This window comes from Seriola aureovittata, chromosome 7 (assembly GCF_021018895.1).
Source record: "Seriola aureovittata isolate HTS-2021-v1 ecotype China chromosome 7, ASM2101889v1, whole genome shotgun sequence".
NCBI classification, from domain to species: domain Eukaryota; kingdom Metazoa; phylum Chordata; class Actinopteri; order Carangiformes; family Carangidae; genus Seriola; species Seriola aureovittata.
In genome coordinates this window covers 3,807,412-3,827,587 of record NC_079370.1, presented here as the reverse complement: position 1 = coordinate 3,827,587, position 20,176 = coordinate 3,807,412, and the positions used below count along the sequence as shown (strand labels likewise).

At 41.0% G+C, this 20,176-nt stretch overlaps 1 protein-coding gene across 3 annotated transcripts; it reads right to left on the bottom strand.

Moving 5' to 3' along the window:
• Positions 1-298: 298 nt before the first annotated feature.
• On the bottom strand, positions 299-18,914 carry tlr18 (toll-like receptor 18). Of its 3 annotated transcripts, none has more exons than XM_056380400.1 (4): positions 18,836-18,914; positions 6,717-7,721; positions 4,902-6,084; positions 299-2,507 (listed from the first exon to the last, which is right to left on the bottom strand). In XM_056380400.1, the coding sequence occupies exons 2-4, from the start codon at positions 7,709-7,711 to the stop codon at positions 2,046-2,048; spliced, it is 2,640 nt and encodes an 879-aa protein (XP_056236375.1). In that variant the 5' UTR covers positions 7,712-7,721; positions 18,836-18,914; the 3' UTR covers positions 299-2,045. The 3 variants fall into 3 exon arrangements, with proteins under 3 accessions (XP_056236375.1, XP_056236374.1, XP_056236376.1); XM_056380399.1 differs by lacking the exon at positions 18,836-18,914 and adding an exon at positions 8,689-9,026; XM_056380401.1 differs by lacking the exon at positions 18,836-18,914 and adding an exon at positions 8,865-9,026.
• Positions 18,915-20,176: the final 1,262 nt, after the last annotated feature.

The window sequence follows — 20,176 nt, the reverse complement described above, 5'->3', positions numbered from 1 at the left end:
CATATATGCAGTGGTGAGGATTTGTGCAGCCTGTTTAACCATCATTCACTCTCCCCCAACCTTCCCTCTATCCCTCCCTCCCTCTCCCCCTTTCTCTCTGTAGAGCAGTAATGACAACATCCAGCAGAGAATGTTAAGTTCAACGGTGTCATCTGCAGGACATTTGCAAACTCTGCAGATGTCCACACATGCAAACTTTGCAGACAGTTGAGTCAAGATGATTTGTATTTTAATACTGTTAGACAACACTGACGCAGTACTGAATGCAGAGAGAAAGAAGTTGATAAAAACACGGAGGTGTCACCCAGAGAATTGCCCCCTTCCGAGGGAGTCTGTCACTGTCCTAGAAGAGATCCTTTTTACCGGGCCAGTGTCGGGCCTTGGGGACAGTCTGATAGTTAGTTACCATAATGTAAATGAACTACCCAGGCCTGTTAACCTCAATGCTTTGGGCTCCTAGTGTCCATTTTAGTTCTAACCTCTAGCCATCAAGTGGAGGGGGCTTACCTTTGGATTGGTGGAGATGGTGGAGAGACCTTAAAGTTCATACTCTTCACCTTTTGAAAATAACTTTGAAATAAAAAGAATTAATTAAAAAAAACAGAGTAACCTAAAGGTTCAAACATTATAATTTATTGCTTGTTTACACAACCTGCTCCTTATCTGACATTAAAGGGGATATTTGAGGCATTACATTTAGAGATTTAAAGTAGCCTAACTTTATATAACAAGTGTGTGTATAGATTATTAAATGATGATTAATCACTGGTATTCCTAAACTCTTTAAAAGATTATTTTTCTGCTAGTGAGTGAGCACATATTTAGCTCTAATTCTGCATCATCACTTTGGTTGAATGTCTGCAGACACGCCTGGTGAAAGTGTTGAAAGCAAATGTTTTTGTTCATCTACAGAGCAAGATATTTTTCTCAGTAGACCAGGGCTAAAAGGAGAGTGATTATTGGACTTAACGTTCATCAGGTGGACGTGCAAACATATTAGTGATAGCTTCATTTTGTGATATGTCAGGGCTATGTGGCTGTTCTACTGCCCCCTAGTGGCCAAACATTTATTAAGTTTCAAATAACATTTCTAAGATGCCCATGTGATGGGATTCGTCCTCTTATTTCTACATGTCATGAGCAGTTGATTAAAAAATATCTGTTGAAAGCAGTGATTAAGACAAACAGCACAACCAGTCCAAGTTAAGACAGACATTTGGCAGCAATCAAATCAGTGATTGCCTCACCATGCATGTAATAGTTTAATACAGGAGCAGACCACTTGAAACACTAGAAGGCCTACAGAGAGCCGCTTCAAGATTAAGAGTTAATTAGCACACACTCAAAGAGCTGATACAAAGTCCCCGGGTGTTGCAAATCCCCAATTTCTTTCTTTGCACTAAAACTTGTGTGCTTTACTTTTCTATCACTAAACACTGCCTGTACTCAAGAGCCACCATGGATCGGTGAATCAAATGATCTACTAAGATTCACTTGAGATTTTGACTATAATGTTCCCAGGCAGGTTAGCAGTTGGGGCCAATCTCTCTCTGTATATTCCTATGGAGTATTGGTATTATGTTGCCTGCATGGCCTTTGACTCGGCTCTGAGACATCAGAGTGGAACATCCATGATCTCATAGCTCTGCGGGCCAAGAGTGTAACAGAGCACAGTCCCCTCACATTGTGGCACCTGTCACCACATCGTCCTGGCACCTAGCTTGTTATCCAGAGTGCGACATGGGAGATCTCATTTGAGCTGTTGAGTTTGTGGCCTTTCAGCGCCTGTCAGCGGGGCACCTGCCCCGAGACGCTCAGAGGGAAAGCGGAGCAGTAGGCATCAGCTCAGCCCTCAGGGATAACATGACAGAACGCCAAGGGCAGGTAGGGATCATGTTATTGTCTGTCATCTTAATGAGATGTTGGCTTTTGCTCCCAACTTGGCATAACCCAAGCACAAAAGGTTGCTTGAGTTCAGGTCTTTACTGAGACAATACTAGAGAAATGTAAGCTATCGTACAATCTTTATTTTTTAACCCTTTTGGTTAAAATGCCATCACAGGTATTTGTCTCTGATTTGACAACTCATCATTATTCCTATTTATCAGCTTGATCTCTGCTTCTTGGTTTGCGTCATTTTTTGCTTCGTCTGGCCCCATATCCTCATCGGGGAGCCCAATCACAGAAATGCTGCCCACAGATGAAGTCCTGCTCTTGACACTGTGATCCCTTTTTCGGGTCATGGTCGGTTTGCCCAGAACACTCCTGAGCTGTTCCCAGAAGAACGCCTGCTGGTTGACCTGCTGGGGCCACTCCAGATACGTCTTAGTACTCAGCATCTTCTTCAGCTTGCAGTACTTGCTGGGCAGGGAGCTGGGATCAATGGGCTCCTTCACCACTAGGATGACATCACTGAAGGTCTTTCCCATTGCTCTCTGCTGAGCGAAGTACAGCTCGTAGTTGCACCACTCACTGTTAACAAAGTGCCGGGAGAGGACAAATATCACCTGAGGATGGAAAAAGAAAATCAGATAAGAAAGAAAGGAAATGAAAACATGGATTAAAATTGCACTGCATTTCCTTTAGAGAGGATATAATGTGGCTATGAATTGTGCTAGTAAGCGTCATGCTCTATCCAAAAGCAAGCCTTGGATGTTAGGGAAATGGTATGGTACTGGTGCAGATGGAAATCTTCTGCACTAAAACCTTTTCTATAAACACTACAAATTCTCAAAACAATCTAAAGCCGCTGATAGTCAAACCTCAAAACTACAGGTGAAGGTCAGCATCAAATTCACAGCCCAATGGCGCCCTACAGCCAGTTCTTGGTTTATCACAATCATAACATCTGCCCCTTGAGTGTATATCATTGTTGCTTCTTGAGCCCTTTGAGAATCAATATCACAGAGTCATCAAGTTTCCAGGAAGCTTTTTCACATGACTTGATCAATAACCTAAGATAGCAGTGGAAACTTCCCTTAGGGGAAGTGCCACAGGGGAAGTCAATGTGGGCTTACTGAAACTAAACCACAAGCTAAACCCAATCATGGCCCAATCCTTAAACATTCGTGACTTAGAGCATATGATGTTGCCATCGCCAACCCGGCTCAGCAGAAACATCAATTTATCGAAAACATAGTTCCTCAAAAGCTTTCTGCCCAAACTAACTGACAGGTTTCACAATGAGTATTCGAATTTGAATTTCAGTTCACTGAGATAACTTGCAATTTACAGTCAAGCCTGAAATTATTCATACCCCTGGCAAATTTTGACTTAAAGTTACTTTTATTCAACCAGCAAGGTTTTTTTTTGACCGGAAATGACACAGGCTTCTCCCAGAAGATAATAAGATGATGTACAAGAGGAATCATTGCGGAAAAAAATATTTCTCAGCTTTTATTTACATTTGAACAAAAAAGTGGCATGTCCAAAATTATTCATACCCTTTGCAAACTGTCACAGCCTATGGGAAAATCCAAAGTTCTATACCATTCTAAATAGTCCAAGCTGTTCTAAAGCATTTTAATTACCCTGATTCATTGGGAACAGCTGTTTTAATCAACTTCACAGGTGAAAAACACACAGCAACAAACAGCTCTCTGCAGTTGGTTTGTGGACAGTCATGGTTAAGACAAAGGAGCTCACTGAGGACATGCGGCTGCACGTTGTGGCTGCTCACATGTCAGGAAAGGGCTATAAGGCCATATCTAAATGTTTTCAAGTTCCAGTGGCTACAGTGCAAAGTATTATTAAAAAATACAAGACGTTCCGCGTGTGGAAAATCTGAGGACGTGGTTGGAAGCCAAAAGTGACACCTGTGCTGGCCAGGAGGATAGTGAGAGAGGTGAAGAAGAATCTCAGAAGAACCTCGTCTCAAGGCAGACAGTCCAACGGACGCTGCACACTGCTGGGTTCCACGGACGCAGACCAAGGAGGACGCCACTTCTCCAGATAAGGCACAAAAAAGCCTGCTTGGCCTTTGCAAATGATCATCTGGACAAAGAAGAAGACTTCTGGTCTTCTGTTTTATGGCCAGATGAAACAAAAATTGAATTGTTTGGCCACAATGATGTATCCTTCATTTGGCTTAGAAAAGGAGAAGCCTTCAACCCTAAGAACACCATCCCCACTGTCAAACATGGTGGTGGGAACCTAATGCTTTGGGGGTGTTTTTCAGCCAATGCACCAGGGAACCTTATCACAGTAAACGGCAGCATGAAAAAAGAGCAATACATCAAGATTCTCAACAACAACATCAGGCAGTCTGCAGAGAAACTTGGCCTTGGGCACCAGTGGACATTTCAGCATGACGACGACCCAAAACACACAGCAAAAGTGGTGAAGAAATGGTTAGCTGACAAAAACATTGTTTTGCAGTGGCCCAGCCAGAGTCCTGACTTGAATCCAATTTAGAATCTGTGGAGGGAGATAAAGATTAGGGTGATGGCAAGGAGACCCTCCAACCTGAAAGAGTTGGAGCTCATTGCTGAAGATGAATGGGCAAAGATACCAGTGGAGACATGCAAAAAGCTGGTCAGCAATTATAGCAAGCATTTGATTGCTGTAATAGCCAATAAAGGCTTTTCTATTGATTATTGAGAAGGGTATGAATAATTTTGGACATGCCACTTTTTGTTCAAATGTAAATAAAAGCTGAGAAATATCTTTTTACACAATGATTCCCTTCTTGTACATCGTCTTATTATCTTTTGGGAGATGTGTCATTTCTGGTCAAAAAAAAACTTGCTGGTTGAATAAAAGTAACTTTAAGTCAAAATTTGTATAAAAGGGGTATGAATAATTTCAGACTTGACTGTATATTGCAATATTCTTCATAATACTCTATGAATAATACTTTATTCTGTCATGTGGAAGACTATTACAAAAGCACATTCTGGTACCTTTCGACTGCTTTCAATATTCTCAATGATGTTATCGATGATCCACCTTCCTGGCATGAAATCTCTCTCATGAATACACAGACGATAAGGATTTCTATTCTTCTCCAAACAGGGTAAAAGCTGGTCCCTCACCCAGTCTGCATCAGGGTGGCTGTAGGATATGAAGGCATGATAGGTAAAAGTCCCTAATTCCCCTGCTGCTTTTTCCTTGTGGGCTCTGTACTTGGCCCTGATGATCTGATATGTGGCTTTCGTGTACCATGGGATGTCAAAAATATAGCAGATCAGCATCAGTATCAAGATCACAGCTGCAGTGGTCGCAACACAGATGACGATAACTAGTCTGATGTCACAGGCCACCTGACCTGGGACGTATTTGGAAATGGCTGTGTTGAGGAAGGGCTCTGGGTGGTAGCACTTGTAGTTCCAAGGCCAGTCTGTGAGGTTGACCTTTTTCTGTGAAATCGTGTCCTGGACAAAAGCATGAAGCTCACAAGTGCAATGGTAAGGATTATTCCCTGCCCTCAGGTTAGATAGCTGAGGCATGTCCTGGAAGGATGCCTTGCTAATGAGGCCAAACGAATTCCCATCCAAAGCCAGTGACTGCAGTGACAGACTTTCCCACTTAGATGGGATGAACTTGATTTTATTCCCGCTCAGGAGGAGCTCTTTCAGGTTAGTTGCTTGCTCAAAGTAGGTCATGTCCAGCTGGTCCAGGTCACAGTAGGACAGGTCCAGGTAGTGCAATGTGGTGGGCAGACAGCGGAGGGCTACACTTACAAAGTGATTGTGGTGAGCAATAAGTTTAGTGATATTTTGCTGCCAAACACAGTCCCGACTGTTTTCAGCAGATCCAAGCTTGTTGTTACTGACATCCAACACCTGCAGCCGCTCAAACTCCCCTGTTAGTAACGACAAGTCTTTTAAGCTCTCCAGGTCATTGTTGCTTATGTTGAAGGTGTGAAGATTTGGCATGGTGCCTCTGTAATCACACAGCTGGTTGAAGATGTACTCATTGCGTAGTCGATTATTGGAGACGTCCAAAATCTCCACACCTTCCATCTCCATCCAGGAATCGCAAGGGGCAGAGTTGAAATACACATACTGAATAGACAGTTCCTTGATCTTGTTGAACCAGCTGAAACGCCAGTCAAATCGCAGTATGTCAGGATTGCTGATGTACCTACAAGATATAAAGACTTTTAGGTTTTCTACTCAACTGAGCAACTTTTCATTTAATTGAGTGGGTTAAGAAATTGTTTTGTGCTACTCTTTGGACCATTTGGGCCATACATTTGAGTTCAGTAGGCTCAGCCAAACACATGATGACCATCAAAACCAAATTAACGTCATTTTGTCATAATACATTAGATTTTATGTAACATTATCTGAAAGGTTTTTATTTATTTTATCACTTTATTATATTTTCATCATTTTAACCATGGTTTTCATTATACTTACAAAACAGTAGAGTGGAAATGATAAGAGCAATTCTTTTTCTTATTGCTTTCTTTTATTTAGGGTGATTGGGCTATTTATTTTGTAAGTCCAATCTGCTTTTGATTGTGAGGATTGTGAATTCCTGGAGAGACTGAACACTTAGTATGTACTTAAATTCATAACATAGAAGCTTATACTCTACTAACAACTCTAGAATTGATAGCAAAGCTGAACGTAAACTACATTGTGAGATATCATGGGGTAGTGTCAACCTATCATCAAGTCTAGAAACATTTTACCATGAGATTATGACAAATGACAGGAAAAGATTTTACAGCAAATTAATTATATGTCACACTGACACATGATACTCACCAAAGATCCAACCGATCTAGTTCCAGGTCTGTGATGCTGGAACCCGCTCCGCTGTCAATAAATGTGGGGGAACGGGCAAAGTCAATATACTGAAGTCTCAACCTTTTGATGGGGGCGACTTGTAAGTTCATCAAAGCCATCCTCATGAGATTCTCATTGAATTTCCCTCTGTGAAAGATGAGCTGATAGGCTGTAACGTCTTTTAAACCTTGGAAAATGTCCTCCTCCCCATTGTAGTACATGAACTCAAAGAGATTGCGGAACTGGATGACGTTGAATGTCTTGTTGGCGAGGTCACGTATCATGTGAAGGAGAGCATTAGGCCGTTGATCTATGGCCATGTCAAAGCCCATCTGCTTGGTCTGGATGACTTCTAAACTCCCAGGCTCATAGTAGTTCAGATTGGAGGAACATTTAATTGCAAAACCGTATAACCTTATGTTCTTCAGGGGCTGAAAATCTGTTTTATTTAGACCCATCACCAGAGGGCCACCCATAGACAGAACCTGCAGTTTGACAAATTTGGAGAAGCTATCAGCCAAAGTAGCATGTTTGTAAAGGTTATTGGACATGAAGAGCTGTTTTAGATTCAGGAGAGGTGTCAGAGCCCTGGCAGGAATCTCCTGCAGGGAGTTATTGAAGATGTCAAGATGCTCCAGCAGTGGGTTGTTTTTAAATGCGTCATTGTCAATGTGCGAAATGTTGTTATACGTCAGCTGAAGTTTGCGAAGCTGAGGGAGGTGGATGAAGTCATCAGCATGGACAGCTTGAAGTTTATTGAAGGAGAGATCTACATCTTGAATTGTGGATGGAAACTGCCTCCAGGGGACACTGTTGAGCTGTCTTCCCAGACAGTCTGCAGAGCGACCAGAGTTGTAGATGCGACACGGTCCTTCCTCAGTGTCAGGGTTAGGGTTAGTGGTGTCTGAAGATGGAGTTGGGGATGTGAGCACTCCAAGAAGGAGAGCACTGAAATTAATCAATGTCCAAATCATTGGGACAGACCTGTAAAGGAAAGAGAACAGGAAAGATAAACTTTAAGCATTTCCTTTGTATTCAAGTGAAAAAGTGGCAGGACATTGACCTAAATTGTTGTTTGGCACAGTGATTATTTCACATTTTTCACGTTCTTCCACGTACTATATTTTTCATTTTAAGAAACTCTACTTTTCCTCCAGTATATTTCATAAAGAAATACTGTACTTAGTACAATAGTAGCCTGTACCTAAACTCAATACTATACTATACTGAAATTCTTACCCCAAAAAGTAGACTGAGGCTTGATTAAAAAACATAAACAAAAAATAACAGCAGCGTTATTACTGCTTTCCCCAAAAATAAAGATATACGAGTGTTTTCTGACAGTAAAGTTAGATGAATGCTTTTACTTTGGATGCTTGTTTACTTTAAGTCAAAAATTTAAATGCAGTAATTTTACATGTGATGTAGTATATTTACAGTGTTACTGTAGCAATTACAGATTTACATATATAAGTAAACAAAAAATAAAAAAAGATCGCTCTATGATACACACAGATACAAGCACACAAACACACAAGTCACTTTCTTTCATCTCTGTGAGCACCCCTCAGCATATTGCTGTTAAGAGATGGTGCAATATCTTGATCTGTGCTGTCATTGCATCAAATGAAAGTTACGGTCTGCAGAACGAGTGGGAGGATGTGCAGCTCTTTAAATTGCTTCATCTGTGTGGAGCAAAAATATGACACGCAACAGAAAGACCTGAAATGAAGTGGCATCTAATTCTTGTAAGATGCATGATTTTTCTTTATTATAAAAAGAAAGAAATTCAGTCAGATAAAGACAAAAGAGGCCAAAAAGTTAAAAATGTCACAAAGAGAGAACAGACAAATCTATATGAGGAAAGAAGGAAATCTTAAACTTGACCTCTTGATCAATTTTCCATAATTTCCCATTACCTCATAAATGTGTCCTTGTAGAATATACTGACCTTGCAAGAGACACAGGAGACATCAGGCTGCACACATCACTCTGCAGTCATTATTTGAACTCAGGCAGCAAATATGCAGTGAAAAAGACATCAGACTCATCCATATAAAACCGTCATTTTCATTAGTCCCCCCACTGTCCAACAGCATCATACACTGCACACTTCACTACACTTACCCACTTAAGACTAGTTTCCTGCTTAAGGCTGCTATCGTAGACTCTTTCAAATCCCCTCTCCTCTGCCTTTATTTATATTGTTGGTCCAAGGCCACACACTCACAAGACACTCACACGGAGGAGCAGTCAAGCTTTATAACCCCCATTAAACAAACAGTGTTAGTTTTATCTAGTCCAGAAGTGACGTGACTTGAATAAACATTACCCTATGTGCGGATGTGAGCACTAGAAATGCATTGTTTCCCTATTTACTTTAGGTTATTATAGGTCATTATACGGGATTAGTGTACGGCCTGTTAATCTGTGACCGCTTGGACAGCCACCAGAAAGTGTGTCATCCCTGCAAAGTGGACAATAACACAAGTTTGATTCAGAATGGCAACATAATTAAAATGACTTTACAGCATCTGCAAAAACACTGACATTGATTGGGGGATTGAATATTGTTTTTTAGCTCTGCCAGTCACGTTGAGATTGATTGTGATGTTAAATGCCAAATCTCCTCCTCCTCCTCCTCCTCCTTCTCCAGGAACAGATGTTCATTTGATAAAATCACTCCTCCTGCCTCTCAGGTCAACAGTCATCTGAATGAATCATTGTTTACCATTTTTTTCCTTCTAGATAACTACTAGGTAGTAAATGAAATACTATATTCTTTTGATGAATTAATTTCATCGAGCATTTACTGTGTGACCCCCCCCCCACACACACTCACACACACACACACACACACACACACACACACACACACACATCTTCCTTCCTAGTCATATAACATGTCACATTGTTTGTGCCTTGATGCTGCTTCACTGAGCAAACCAGAAACACTCACTGCCTATCATCTAATCTGGTCAACAGTGGGCAGTTGTTCCTGGAAATTGACACTAGATTAGATGAACATCAATAATATTGACTCAGTGAAACTCCTCATATGCTGCTGCTGTACAATGATGATGTTTTATAACCTGACGATAACAAATCTCTGGGAATCAATCAAATTTTGTCTCAGACCTTATTTTAAAATTGCCGTCACGTTTGAGGAATCCAGCTTGAAAACTTTAGACACTGAAGAGAATTGGGGGTTAAAGGAAGTTTTAAATCCAAGCCTAGTTTCAATTCTTGAAAAAAGTCTCAAGCCCACAAGAGGAAATCAAAGTCTTTCAGACTGTCTCTGAATGCTGGCCTTGCCCATACTTGACATAGTGACACTGTGCCCGAACATTTCGTTCAAAACATTTGTCAACAGAGTCCTGAGACTGGTTTCAATGCACAGGCCTAATTAAATATAATTAAAATTCATGCTGTGTGGCTGTGCAAATCCTGACTGCTGCTATCTTATTTATTTTTTTTATTGCTCCGGGATTTTACGGAGGTCAGAACTTGAGCGTCTTTGCTGTGAAATCGCAAGTCAAGTGTTACGTCAGTAAATTCTCAAATACAGGCATACATACACTGTGCTATAACAGCAATCCTGCAGGTTCACTGCATGTCAGACTGTGATATGAGTCTACTGAAATAGATGCAATCTGTGTGAGACTCTATCAGTTTTTTTCCTGAGATAATCAACAGCATCAGTCGTACCTGTCCTTCCACAGTGAAGGAATAAATGGTGTGATGTTGTTATAGAGCCACCATGTCCACAGAGGGAGAAGGTAGAGACCATCGTTTGCTTAGATCAAACAAGGGTTTGTTTACCTAACCTTAACCATATTGTTATTTTAACCTGACCAAACCTTTATGGTTTTATTTTTGTAATGGTTATGATTGAAGGTAATTACAAACTACAGCATGTATTTTGTCGTTTGAGGACTTCTGTGTTTTGAGGCCTGTCAGACAGTGCGATGGAAGCCTGGTGACTGGTTGGTGAATGGCACCACTATGATGTAAAACAAATTTTAATTATAGACACATCAACAACGCACATCCTTCATCTGTACTGCTCTCATTTTTTGAAAATGGAGCAAAAGAAAGTTTTGGCAGCGCATATATATATATATATATATATATATAAGGGCAGCTTTAAATTTGACTTGAGCTTTAAAGTCTCTACATTTCTGACTGACTGACGTTCTGGCTTTAGTCAGGATCCCACCAGTGAGCTTTGTCACAAGCACAACAAAGCAGTAAATAAATAAAAGGTGTCGCAGGCATAGTCCTCACTTTCATGAGCCAAATAAGGTCAACCAAATGTCTAGAGTTTTGAGTTCACAACTTCCGTCTGGGTTGTTATTAACTTGCCCTGCAGGAGTTTCTGTGTCATTACCAATTGTAGAGAATTCAGGGGTTGAGTCATTTATGTGCTGTTTACACACAGGAAAACGTCCCTGCCCCGTGCTGAGCAGCCTTATCTGTGAAAGGAATGTAACACAGATATGCTGACAATGCGGAGTATTATTTTCTGATTTCAGACGTGCAGTGTTACAATAGCTTTATTGTCAAAACGCACTTGGGTTTTTACAGGTTTTAACAGGCCATACAATCTGAAACACCTGCACATGCGGGTCATTGTTTATACATACAAAACATAGTGCCAATTTCCCTGTCAATATTTTTCACGTGCAGGTTGGTTCAGTGCCTGGTTCATAGAGTATGAGCTGGAAGGACAACTGGGAAACCCCCCCAAGAGCATGTGAGGATGAAAAATGTATTTTTAGCCAACAGATAGCTTTACCAAAAGCTGTCATGTTCAAAATCTATAGATATAGAACACTGTTCATCTTCGGAACCAGCTGAGCAGGTGCTGCAACAAAAAAGGATGCAAATTGACACTAAATCCGGTCAGTCATGGGGTTACAAAGAGTAACCAACATACAGTGTGTTTCAGTGTGTCAGCAAACCACAAAAAGTGAAATTTTCTTGCTCCGGTGGCAGGAAGCTCTGAAGTCACCTCCAGAGATAATCTTTTCTCCACACTAATCAAAAGGTTGTCGTGAAAGAACACGTCTTAAATCTCTCAACCAAAATCATAACCAAGCAAAACAGAGTTGAGTATTTGGTCTTTGTAAACAGTTTGTGTTGGGAATGAAGTAAACGTAACGCATGAATGCTGTTAGAAATTGGACTTCTACCTCTTGCATGATTGGGACATAGGAAAAATCAAGTTTAGTTGCAGTATACAGCAGCACTGTCAAACAAGAGAAGCTGAGACAACAAAAACAAACTCCCCAGGAGGAGCTGGAAAGCGATGTCGGGGAGAGGGACGTCTGGAATGCCCCTGGGGCTAACTCCACAATGAGAATGCAAAACCTGTTTGAAAGTCATAATACTAGTCTCCACAGGAGTGGGGCTGGTAGCAACTACAACACACAGGAATCTGAAGATACTTAGAAACATCTCCAAAGACCTATGCAGAGAAATGTGTTATGGCTTAACCATAGGTTGCAGAGGAATTGATATGCACACCACCCAAATCTCAACAACTCAAATGGCTGATTCAACTCCCATCAGGAGGCAGTTTCCAACGGGCGTACTAGATATAAGTAAAAAAAGAAACAACCACATAAAGATATCCAAGCAACTGCTGTGTATGTTTCCCTATGTGAAGCCTGCAGAAGTACAATTCCAGCTCTCTAATAATGCTTCAAATACATTAAGCTTTAAGTGCTCCTGAAGATAACAAAGTAAAGGTGATGGTGATGAAGTGCAGGTGAAGCTGAAAAAGGACAAATTTGATGACTGTTGAGTTAAGTGTGATTAAAAGAGTGCTCCATGTGTGTAGTAGTGCTCTCAAACACATGGAAACAGACTTCAACATGTAAATTGGCGGAGTTCCCCTTTAAATGGAAATATTTGTAGGTTTTGCTATTGCTACGTAGCTAACGTTAGCATTAACAGCTGTTTACCTGTTTACCAAAGAGTTGTGTCCAGCGGTGGAAAGCAACCCTCTTGTTTTGCTTCTATTTTTTATCACTTCTCTTCTTCTACTGAAGTTAGCATGCTAACCAGCTAGCCTAACTTTCTGATACGGAGTCAAAGTAGCGTTCAGGCTGCCCTGAAGAAGTAAAGATGGCTGAAGCTCTTAGCAAGACAGGTAACTAAACAGCTGTAAATGATAACGCTAGCTATATAGCAATAGCAAAACTTACAAATAGCTCCTTTAAGAGCGAACTCCTCTGATTAAAGTTGAGACAACTGAACTTGACAAGCTAAATCTGAGATGTCCTAAAACCTTTATTTTGTCTCTCTAAGACACTTTTTTTCCAACAAGAAAACACACTGACAGGTCTGTCCATGTAATCTGCCCAGAACTTATTGTGATATCTGCCTAAACTATAGAGGTGATGTCGTTCTCTATGCTGGTACCGTGTGCTCCATAACAACTAACAATGTAAATGTTGTACTCAAGGCTCCATAGTGTGAGGTGGTAGTCCTGCACAAATCAGGACCCAGGTTATCACAGAAACAATAACCGGTTCTATCATTGATTAAACTATGATATCTCTCTATTATGCCAGGAATGGCGTCATCCAGTGATCTCAAAGCTTTATTACTGTGTCTGATATTTACCCAGCAGTCAATAGTTGGGGGCAAACAGCTCTTTCATTGACATGTGTTGGCAACACTGTGCCCACTGGCCTTGTACAACACATGAATCTGGTAGCAGACATTTTTCTTTTTCACTGAGGAGTGTTCATTACTTCAGTGACACTCCGTATTTATGTGTGACGCACAAACACAGATGCCCTTGTGCTCGAGCTGTGAACATTCTGCCCCCAGGTCAACACATTTGTCAACAGATACCGCATGTGTTTAATGTGCTGGTGTTGTTTATGTCATACATCAAATGTTGTTTTTGTCAGCCCTCATGCCTTATAGGGGCAAAGACTGGTGGTGATGTGTGTGTGTAAATGAAATAAACTGAAACTTAGCCAAAAACCAAAAACATTCTCTCACTCCTACACACCTCTGCTGGTATTTAACCATGCAGGTAGTTTTGTTTGGATCAAGTGTTGATCCATAAGAATATATATTTGTGGTTTTAAGAACCAAAAAACGATCTCAGTGCAGTTTTACATCTCCTCTCACATGCTTCTCCCTGGAGCTCTAGTAACAACAGGTCGGTGAGCCAATGAAAACAGAGATGCTCTGAGCCTCTCTTCTGATTGGCTGACTGTTTTCTGAGTGATCGATAGATTTCAGGTAAACAATCAGAGAAACCAAATCCTGCAAAGTTGGATGGTGGGTCCAAGTGGGCGGGGCCTGGAGCATGGCTGAGGGTAGTGACTGCTTTGTTGTGACATCACAAAGTTCCAGAAGTCCTGACGGCTCGTTTTGAGGCTCAGTTTCTGAATACAGGCTGTGTGCATTTCTCTGTGCACTGAGGCTTTGATACTTTCACAGTGTTAATATAGAACCTGGACCTGATCTATAATCAAACTACACATGGACATCTACCTTTATACAATATAGGAACTTTTTAAATGTGTTAATGTAAAGCATAAATTGTGGTTGCAAAAATGAAGAGCAGAGAGCAACTGATGACTTTGATCGTTGGTAATGGAAAGGACATGGCAGGAAATCGTCTTTCAAAAAGGAAGTTACAAGTGAAACCACAAACGTGAACTTCCTGACAGTGCTATCAAAACATTTTTCCCATTTAGATCCTCCCACTAACCCAAAAGCAATGTAAGTAAGACCAACAGTCCTTCAAACACTGGTTAGTTTGATTTGTCGTACCAGGAAATGCAAAAGTCTGACATGAAATTAATGATAACTCCCGTCAGAATTTGTGATTAGACATCTGTATTTGGTGAGACAAAATGTTTCGACAAGGTGAAAATTTGTCTAATGTGGTATTATGGCATTAGGGAATAGATCTCTCTCATTACGGTAATTTGACATGTGACTGATAACATACCTCCAAAAAATCAGTTTCGGCTCCAGTCCCAGAGCTCTTGTATTGCACATGCTTGCTCACTGATATGGCTCATTATGGACCAGAGCCATCGTTAATGTTATTAGCTCCACCTGGGCTTTTCCTGCTGCGACAAGTCAAAATATCCACTGATGTGAGAGAGGTTAATTATCTGAGACACATGAGGATTCTTCTACTTTGTTTTCAGCCGAATGTTTTTGTTTCATCCATAGGAATCTGTAAAAATGTACTTACGTAAGCAGTTTCAGGGATAAAACAATATGAGGTGGGGGGGGGCTGTAAGCCTTTAAAATAAAAGGATGGTTGAAGTTGTTCTGTGTGTCATAGGTAACACCATTAGAATTAAATATAGAAAAACATCCTGGCATTTGTGACCTGAAGCAGCCACGGTCCACAAAATATTATTATACAATAAACATTAACTTAGATGACTAGATTATTAACAAGACTAGTCCTAGATACGTGGCGGGCAAGGCAACACTGATAGGGGACGGGTTTACCCAACCAAGATGTGTGCCAATGACACACCAAAGAAAAATAAATCCAGTCCATGTGCAATAAGCGAGAAAGGTTTTGAAGTCCTGCCCTACTGTCAGCGGCTCACTTCTCTAGGAGCTGCGAGATAAAAAAGAAAAGGTTGAAAAGCTGCATTTACAGGGTTCAACAAGGCCCCTTTTTAAATAACTGAAATGCCAACATAAATAGAAGCAGTAAAGCAGCGAGATAAATAACACAGTGCAAAATAAAATTGTTTGAAAAAGATCTAAGCGGGCGAAACGGCAGCAGGGATGCGGTGACTTCAGTATGCAAACAAATCCGCAGCAGCCTCGGTTAAAACTCCTGCAGCTTGTAACTGTGGCCTCACATACACAGTATCTGCACCTCACAGTGCTGCAGAGAAAGAAGAAAACTCTACAGACATCATCAGCTGCACAGAAATGAGCTGATTTACCGCTGGAGCTCCACAGGTGCCGCCAATGAAGTCAGCTGATTGCCTGAGGAGATGAGTGTCTGAGAGGATGAGCCTGTTGTTCTTTTCTTTTTTTTTTAGCGTTATTATCAACAAATCCCATTAAAAGACCACAACCAGCACTGATTCGGTGCTACTAATAAGTATTGCCTGTGGAGGCAGTGTCTGAAGAATGCTTCAGAGCTCTGATGTCATCCAAAAACTATGAGCCATGCTAATTGTAAAGAGGAACTGTAGGCTGCCACCCGCTGTTGTTATTGCTTTGTGATTTAAATAGGCCAGTTACTGCACAACAAGGACATTCTGTGACATAGAGGCACGGTCCTCTGACGGAGCTATATGAGGCTTTAGATACACAGGTGGGGGATGTTCAATTTTGGTTTTGAACTGGATCAGCAGTGGGCCTCAGAGTCGTCCCTGTGGAGGAGCGCTGTCGGGTTCATCAACAGCGGAAGACTACCAGAGAAGTTTTGTCGGAAGAGTTTTGTGCGATACTCCTCTGCAGAAGTGACACAAAACGACTAATTCTGATCGTTGGAGACAATGTGAGGCGAACAAAAGAAATCATTACCATATATTCTGGTCCTGGTTGTTATTGTTAGAGTGCACACAAGACTTTAGAACAGCTATTCAGATCCTCTTTTAGATATGATGTTATCTGAACCTGGCTAATATCTCTCAAGTAATAAATGCAAGATGGAAACCTTCGGCAGATTCTACTGGTTGATATGCGACTCATAAATTGATAAAAACACAGAGGCTCTGTTGACTGATGACTGGATCCTGATCGTCCGTCAGATAAATGTAATGGAGAAACTGACAGGAAGGCTTCATCGGAGTGCAGCGAGACAAATTTACAAATATCTGGTCAAGGTTATTTGAGTTCATTGACCCCCAAAGACTTTACATGAAACACATGCTGTTCCTTACATTTGCTTGTATGTACAGTGATCCTATACTTCCTAGAAACCTGACTTTTTTTTCTTGTGTTTGTTCTTTTCTTTACTCGTTTTTATCCCATCAACTCTCAGCCATCATCATCATCATCATCATCATCATCATCATCATCAAACCAGCCTGATGAGCTTGTAGCGTACATACGTGGCCTGGCATCAGTCACAAGCCCTTAAGGAAGTTCATTATAAGGACATGCAGAGTTACGGACCCACAATTGACACTTTGTGACTCTTCCCACCATCAAACTATCAGATTGATAGGAAACAGAGACAAAGGACCCCTCTTCCACCAACAGACCATGCTTTTAGCATGTCCGAACGACACAGAACCAGACCAAAGGTCAAAGGGTCAGCTCCAGAGGATCAACCAATGGACACCAGACAACTGGAGAATATAGGCAAAATCTCCAGTTTGTAACAATAAGACTTTGTCTAATGATATTTGATTGTTTCTTATATAGGACAAGTAACAACAAAAAGGACTGATTAACACTAAGGTGTGAATCCTGGCCTGTCTGTGCCATGCATGAACACACACACACGCACACACTTCCTTTCCCTTTCTAGATAAGAGTCATAAACTACAACCCACATTCCAATCCTGGGTAGTGACCAGCAGAACTCTCCTCACAGACACAGATCAAAGGAAGAATGTAAAATTAAATATCTAGCTGTTCTCTAACTCATGAGATGTTTCAATGCAATAGTTTAATCCCAAACTTCTGTCCCATAGAATGTTTGAAATGTAACATGTAGATTTTAAGACAATGTCCTTCATGTGACTGTACTGTCAGCATCCTTCACACGAGGTAACACACACTACATGACATCCAGCATGTCCATGTTATTATTATTACAGTCAAAGAACTGCTGTGTAATCCACATTTATAGACTATTAGCTTTGGGAAATGTTTATATTGTTGTTTGATCAGTTAACCACCTTTAACATGATTAATTCCAGGTTTGAAGGATGTAAAATGAAATCAACACTCCTATTACTCCTCTCTGCCATTATTAGTGCAAGTAGTTTTCTATGTTATTTCACTTAATGTTTTGTGGTCATGGTGGAAGACGGATGTACGAATTTATAAGTAAACTCTAGATTTAAATTATTCCAAAGTTCAGTGGAAAATTACTCTCTTCTCCAAGTGGAAACACAGGAGATTGAGGACGCCCCTGAAACATGCGCCAGCCCCCAGGGGATAAAACAGTCGTGAACAATTCACACAGTCCGAAAATCAGTTCAGAGTTCACAGTCCAGAAGAAGAAGAAAATCAGAGAAACCCAGATGACAAGAAGATGCGCGAAGTGAGAAAAGATGCAGAAACTAGGAGCTGAGATCTTTGCTCAAAGCTCAGAGTCCCGGCTCAAAGCCCGGCTCTGTAGCCATGGAAACTATTAGCTCTAATCTGCTCGTCACAAACTCGTGGCTCTTAGTCAATTTTGCACTTTTCGCGTCTTTTATTTTTCTTTACCACAAGCTCCAAGTAAAATGATTTTTGTCTACATGTGCGATCTTTTGTTTTTATAAACCAAGTCAAGACCAACTGAACCAAAGCAACAGAAGTGCCTCAGAGTAATTTTGTAACTTTTAAATCATCATCAAGTTTTCCTTTTTGAAGATTTTGACAACTTTAGAGTCATCTGGTCAACGCCAGTCTCCTCTAAAGTTATCCAGCCAAAGTGAAGAGCATTAGAGTTTATTTCGCATCAACACCAGCAGATAACATCTGCACAATCGCCTGCAGAGAAGCACTTGCATGAAGAAAAACGTCATCATCTCTACTTGTTTACTTAGTGCTGTTATCTTGGACCTGTTTCAGGAGGATTGCTCAGCAGTTCTTACTATAAACCAGATTTTTGGGCTTTAATGATTAATGATGAATCAGCCTTTAATCAGTCAGCGGGGGTCAAAAAGTCTGAGACCATTTCCCACACAGAGCCAATGCTGTATCACAGCAACAACCCAAAATCTACATCACTTATCCTCGTGGACTTAAGTGTAATCAATCTGTGATAATCCACCACAGCTAGTCCTAGAGGTTATAACTACAACAGATTTAACTGCGAAAACAAGACAAGATTCGTTTTATATTAATAGACAAAACAACAAGTTTGAAACAGACATAAGAGAGAGAGAGAGAGAGAGAAAAAAAATCTTTCAACTCACCTTGTTCAGACTCGGTTTCTCTTCCCCAGTTTGACTCCTCACAACACAGTTTAACCTCCGCTGCGTGTGTGACGCTCAGTTAAAAATGACTCAACACTGAAGAAGAGAGCCTGTGGCAACCCTGTGAGCTCGGTGATTTTCTCCCTCTCTTTCAGCCTCTCACTCTCTCTTGCTCAGGAATGTGGAAAGTGTCAGTGGAGGATTTATTTTTTTCAGAAGCTCCACATGTGGTTTAAACCTTAACTGAAAAACAGTTTCCGGGGAAATCATAAGAGGAGAACTGTGGAAACATTCAGAGATTTCTTTTTTCTTTCTCTGACAGTATTGGGGCCATTTTTATCCAGAAATGCAAATAGATTTGGTTTCATTTATCCAGGTTTTGAGGTATAGATTTCTGCCTCCGAGAGTGAATGGAATTTAATTTGTGTCACTAACTAACTGGCATTTAAAAATTCAACAGCAACCTGTCTGACAGGTTCGGATACAATGAATCATAAATGGAGAAACCTAGCTGTGGGTGATAAACAGTAGACAGGAAAATGAACTGATAATAATACCTTGTTGATGCCAACTTTACGAATCCTAACAGCTAACACGTTTCTAAAGAGGGTTTGAGGATGTGCTGAACACTGAAGAGTTGGCTGCTATTCTCATGGAGTCTCTTGGAACCGTAGGTCAGCTACTGTTTAAACCATGTGTGTGTTGCAATATGTGAAATAAAAATGAAGAGCTTTGCCAAGTGTGTATAAACCACAGAAGTCTGAGTGAGCAGAGACACACGTGAAAATGGGCCTTGTTGAAATTGGTTTCCTCATCACTTTGTGTTTCCCCTGACCTTTAACCCGAGCGCCCATGTTTCCTGAACATTAACCAGTTGTTTTCTGCGATGGTGAACCTCAACCCAACCTTACCCTAACCTCCAATCACTGTTTCAGGAGGAAATAGGACTTTGACATGAGAGGTAAATCGATTCTGACATATTGCAGTTCAATCAGGAGAGAATGAACTTTTACAGCCATGTGCAAAACACGAGAGGAAGAGTGAGAGATGTGAGAGTCTGTGGCGATTAAACCCCGAGTTCTGCATGACATATTTCAAAGTGGCTGAAACTGTGCAAAGTGTAGGAAACCCTCCTGGCGTCTAGGCACTGGTGGTGGTGGTGATGGGAAGAAGAGAAGGCTGGAGATCTAGATGTGATGTGGAGTGGACTCTGGTGGTGGTCCTGGATGTCGGGTTGCAGCAACTCGCACTGAAATGACAGCTGACGCCAGATTTATTTTATCTTATATTTTTACTGTAAAAAAAGAAATACAAGAGGTCAGTGTCCAATAATCCAATAAC

Coding starts and splice junctions, on each gene's coding strand:
- tlr18 (XM_056380399.1), bottom strand. CDS start 8,711: ATGTCTCCTGTGTCTCTTGCAAG. Junction 7,722..8,688: donor TCTCCTGTGTCTCTTGCAAG/GTCAGTATATTC, acceptor TTTCCTTTACAG/GTCTGTCCCAATGATTTGGA. Junction 6,085..6,716: donor CTAGATCGGTTGGATCTTTG/GTGAGTATCATG, acceptor TATATCTTGTAG/GTACATCAGCAATCCTGACA.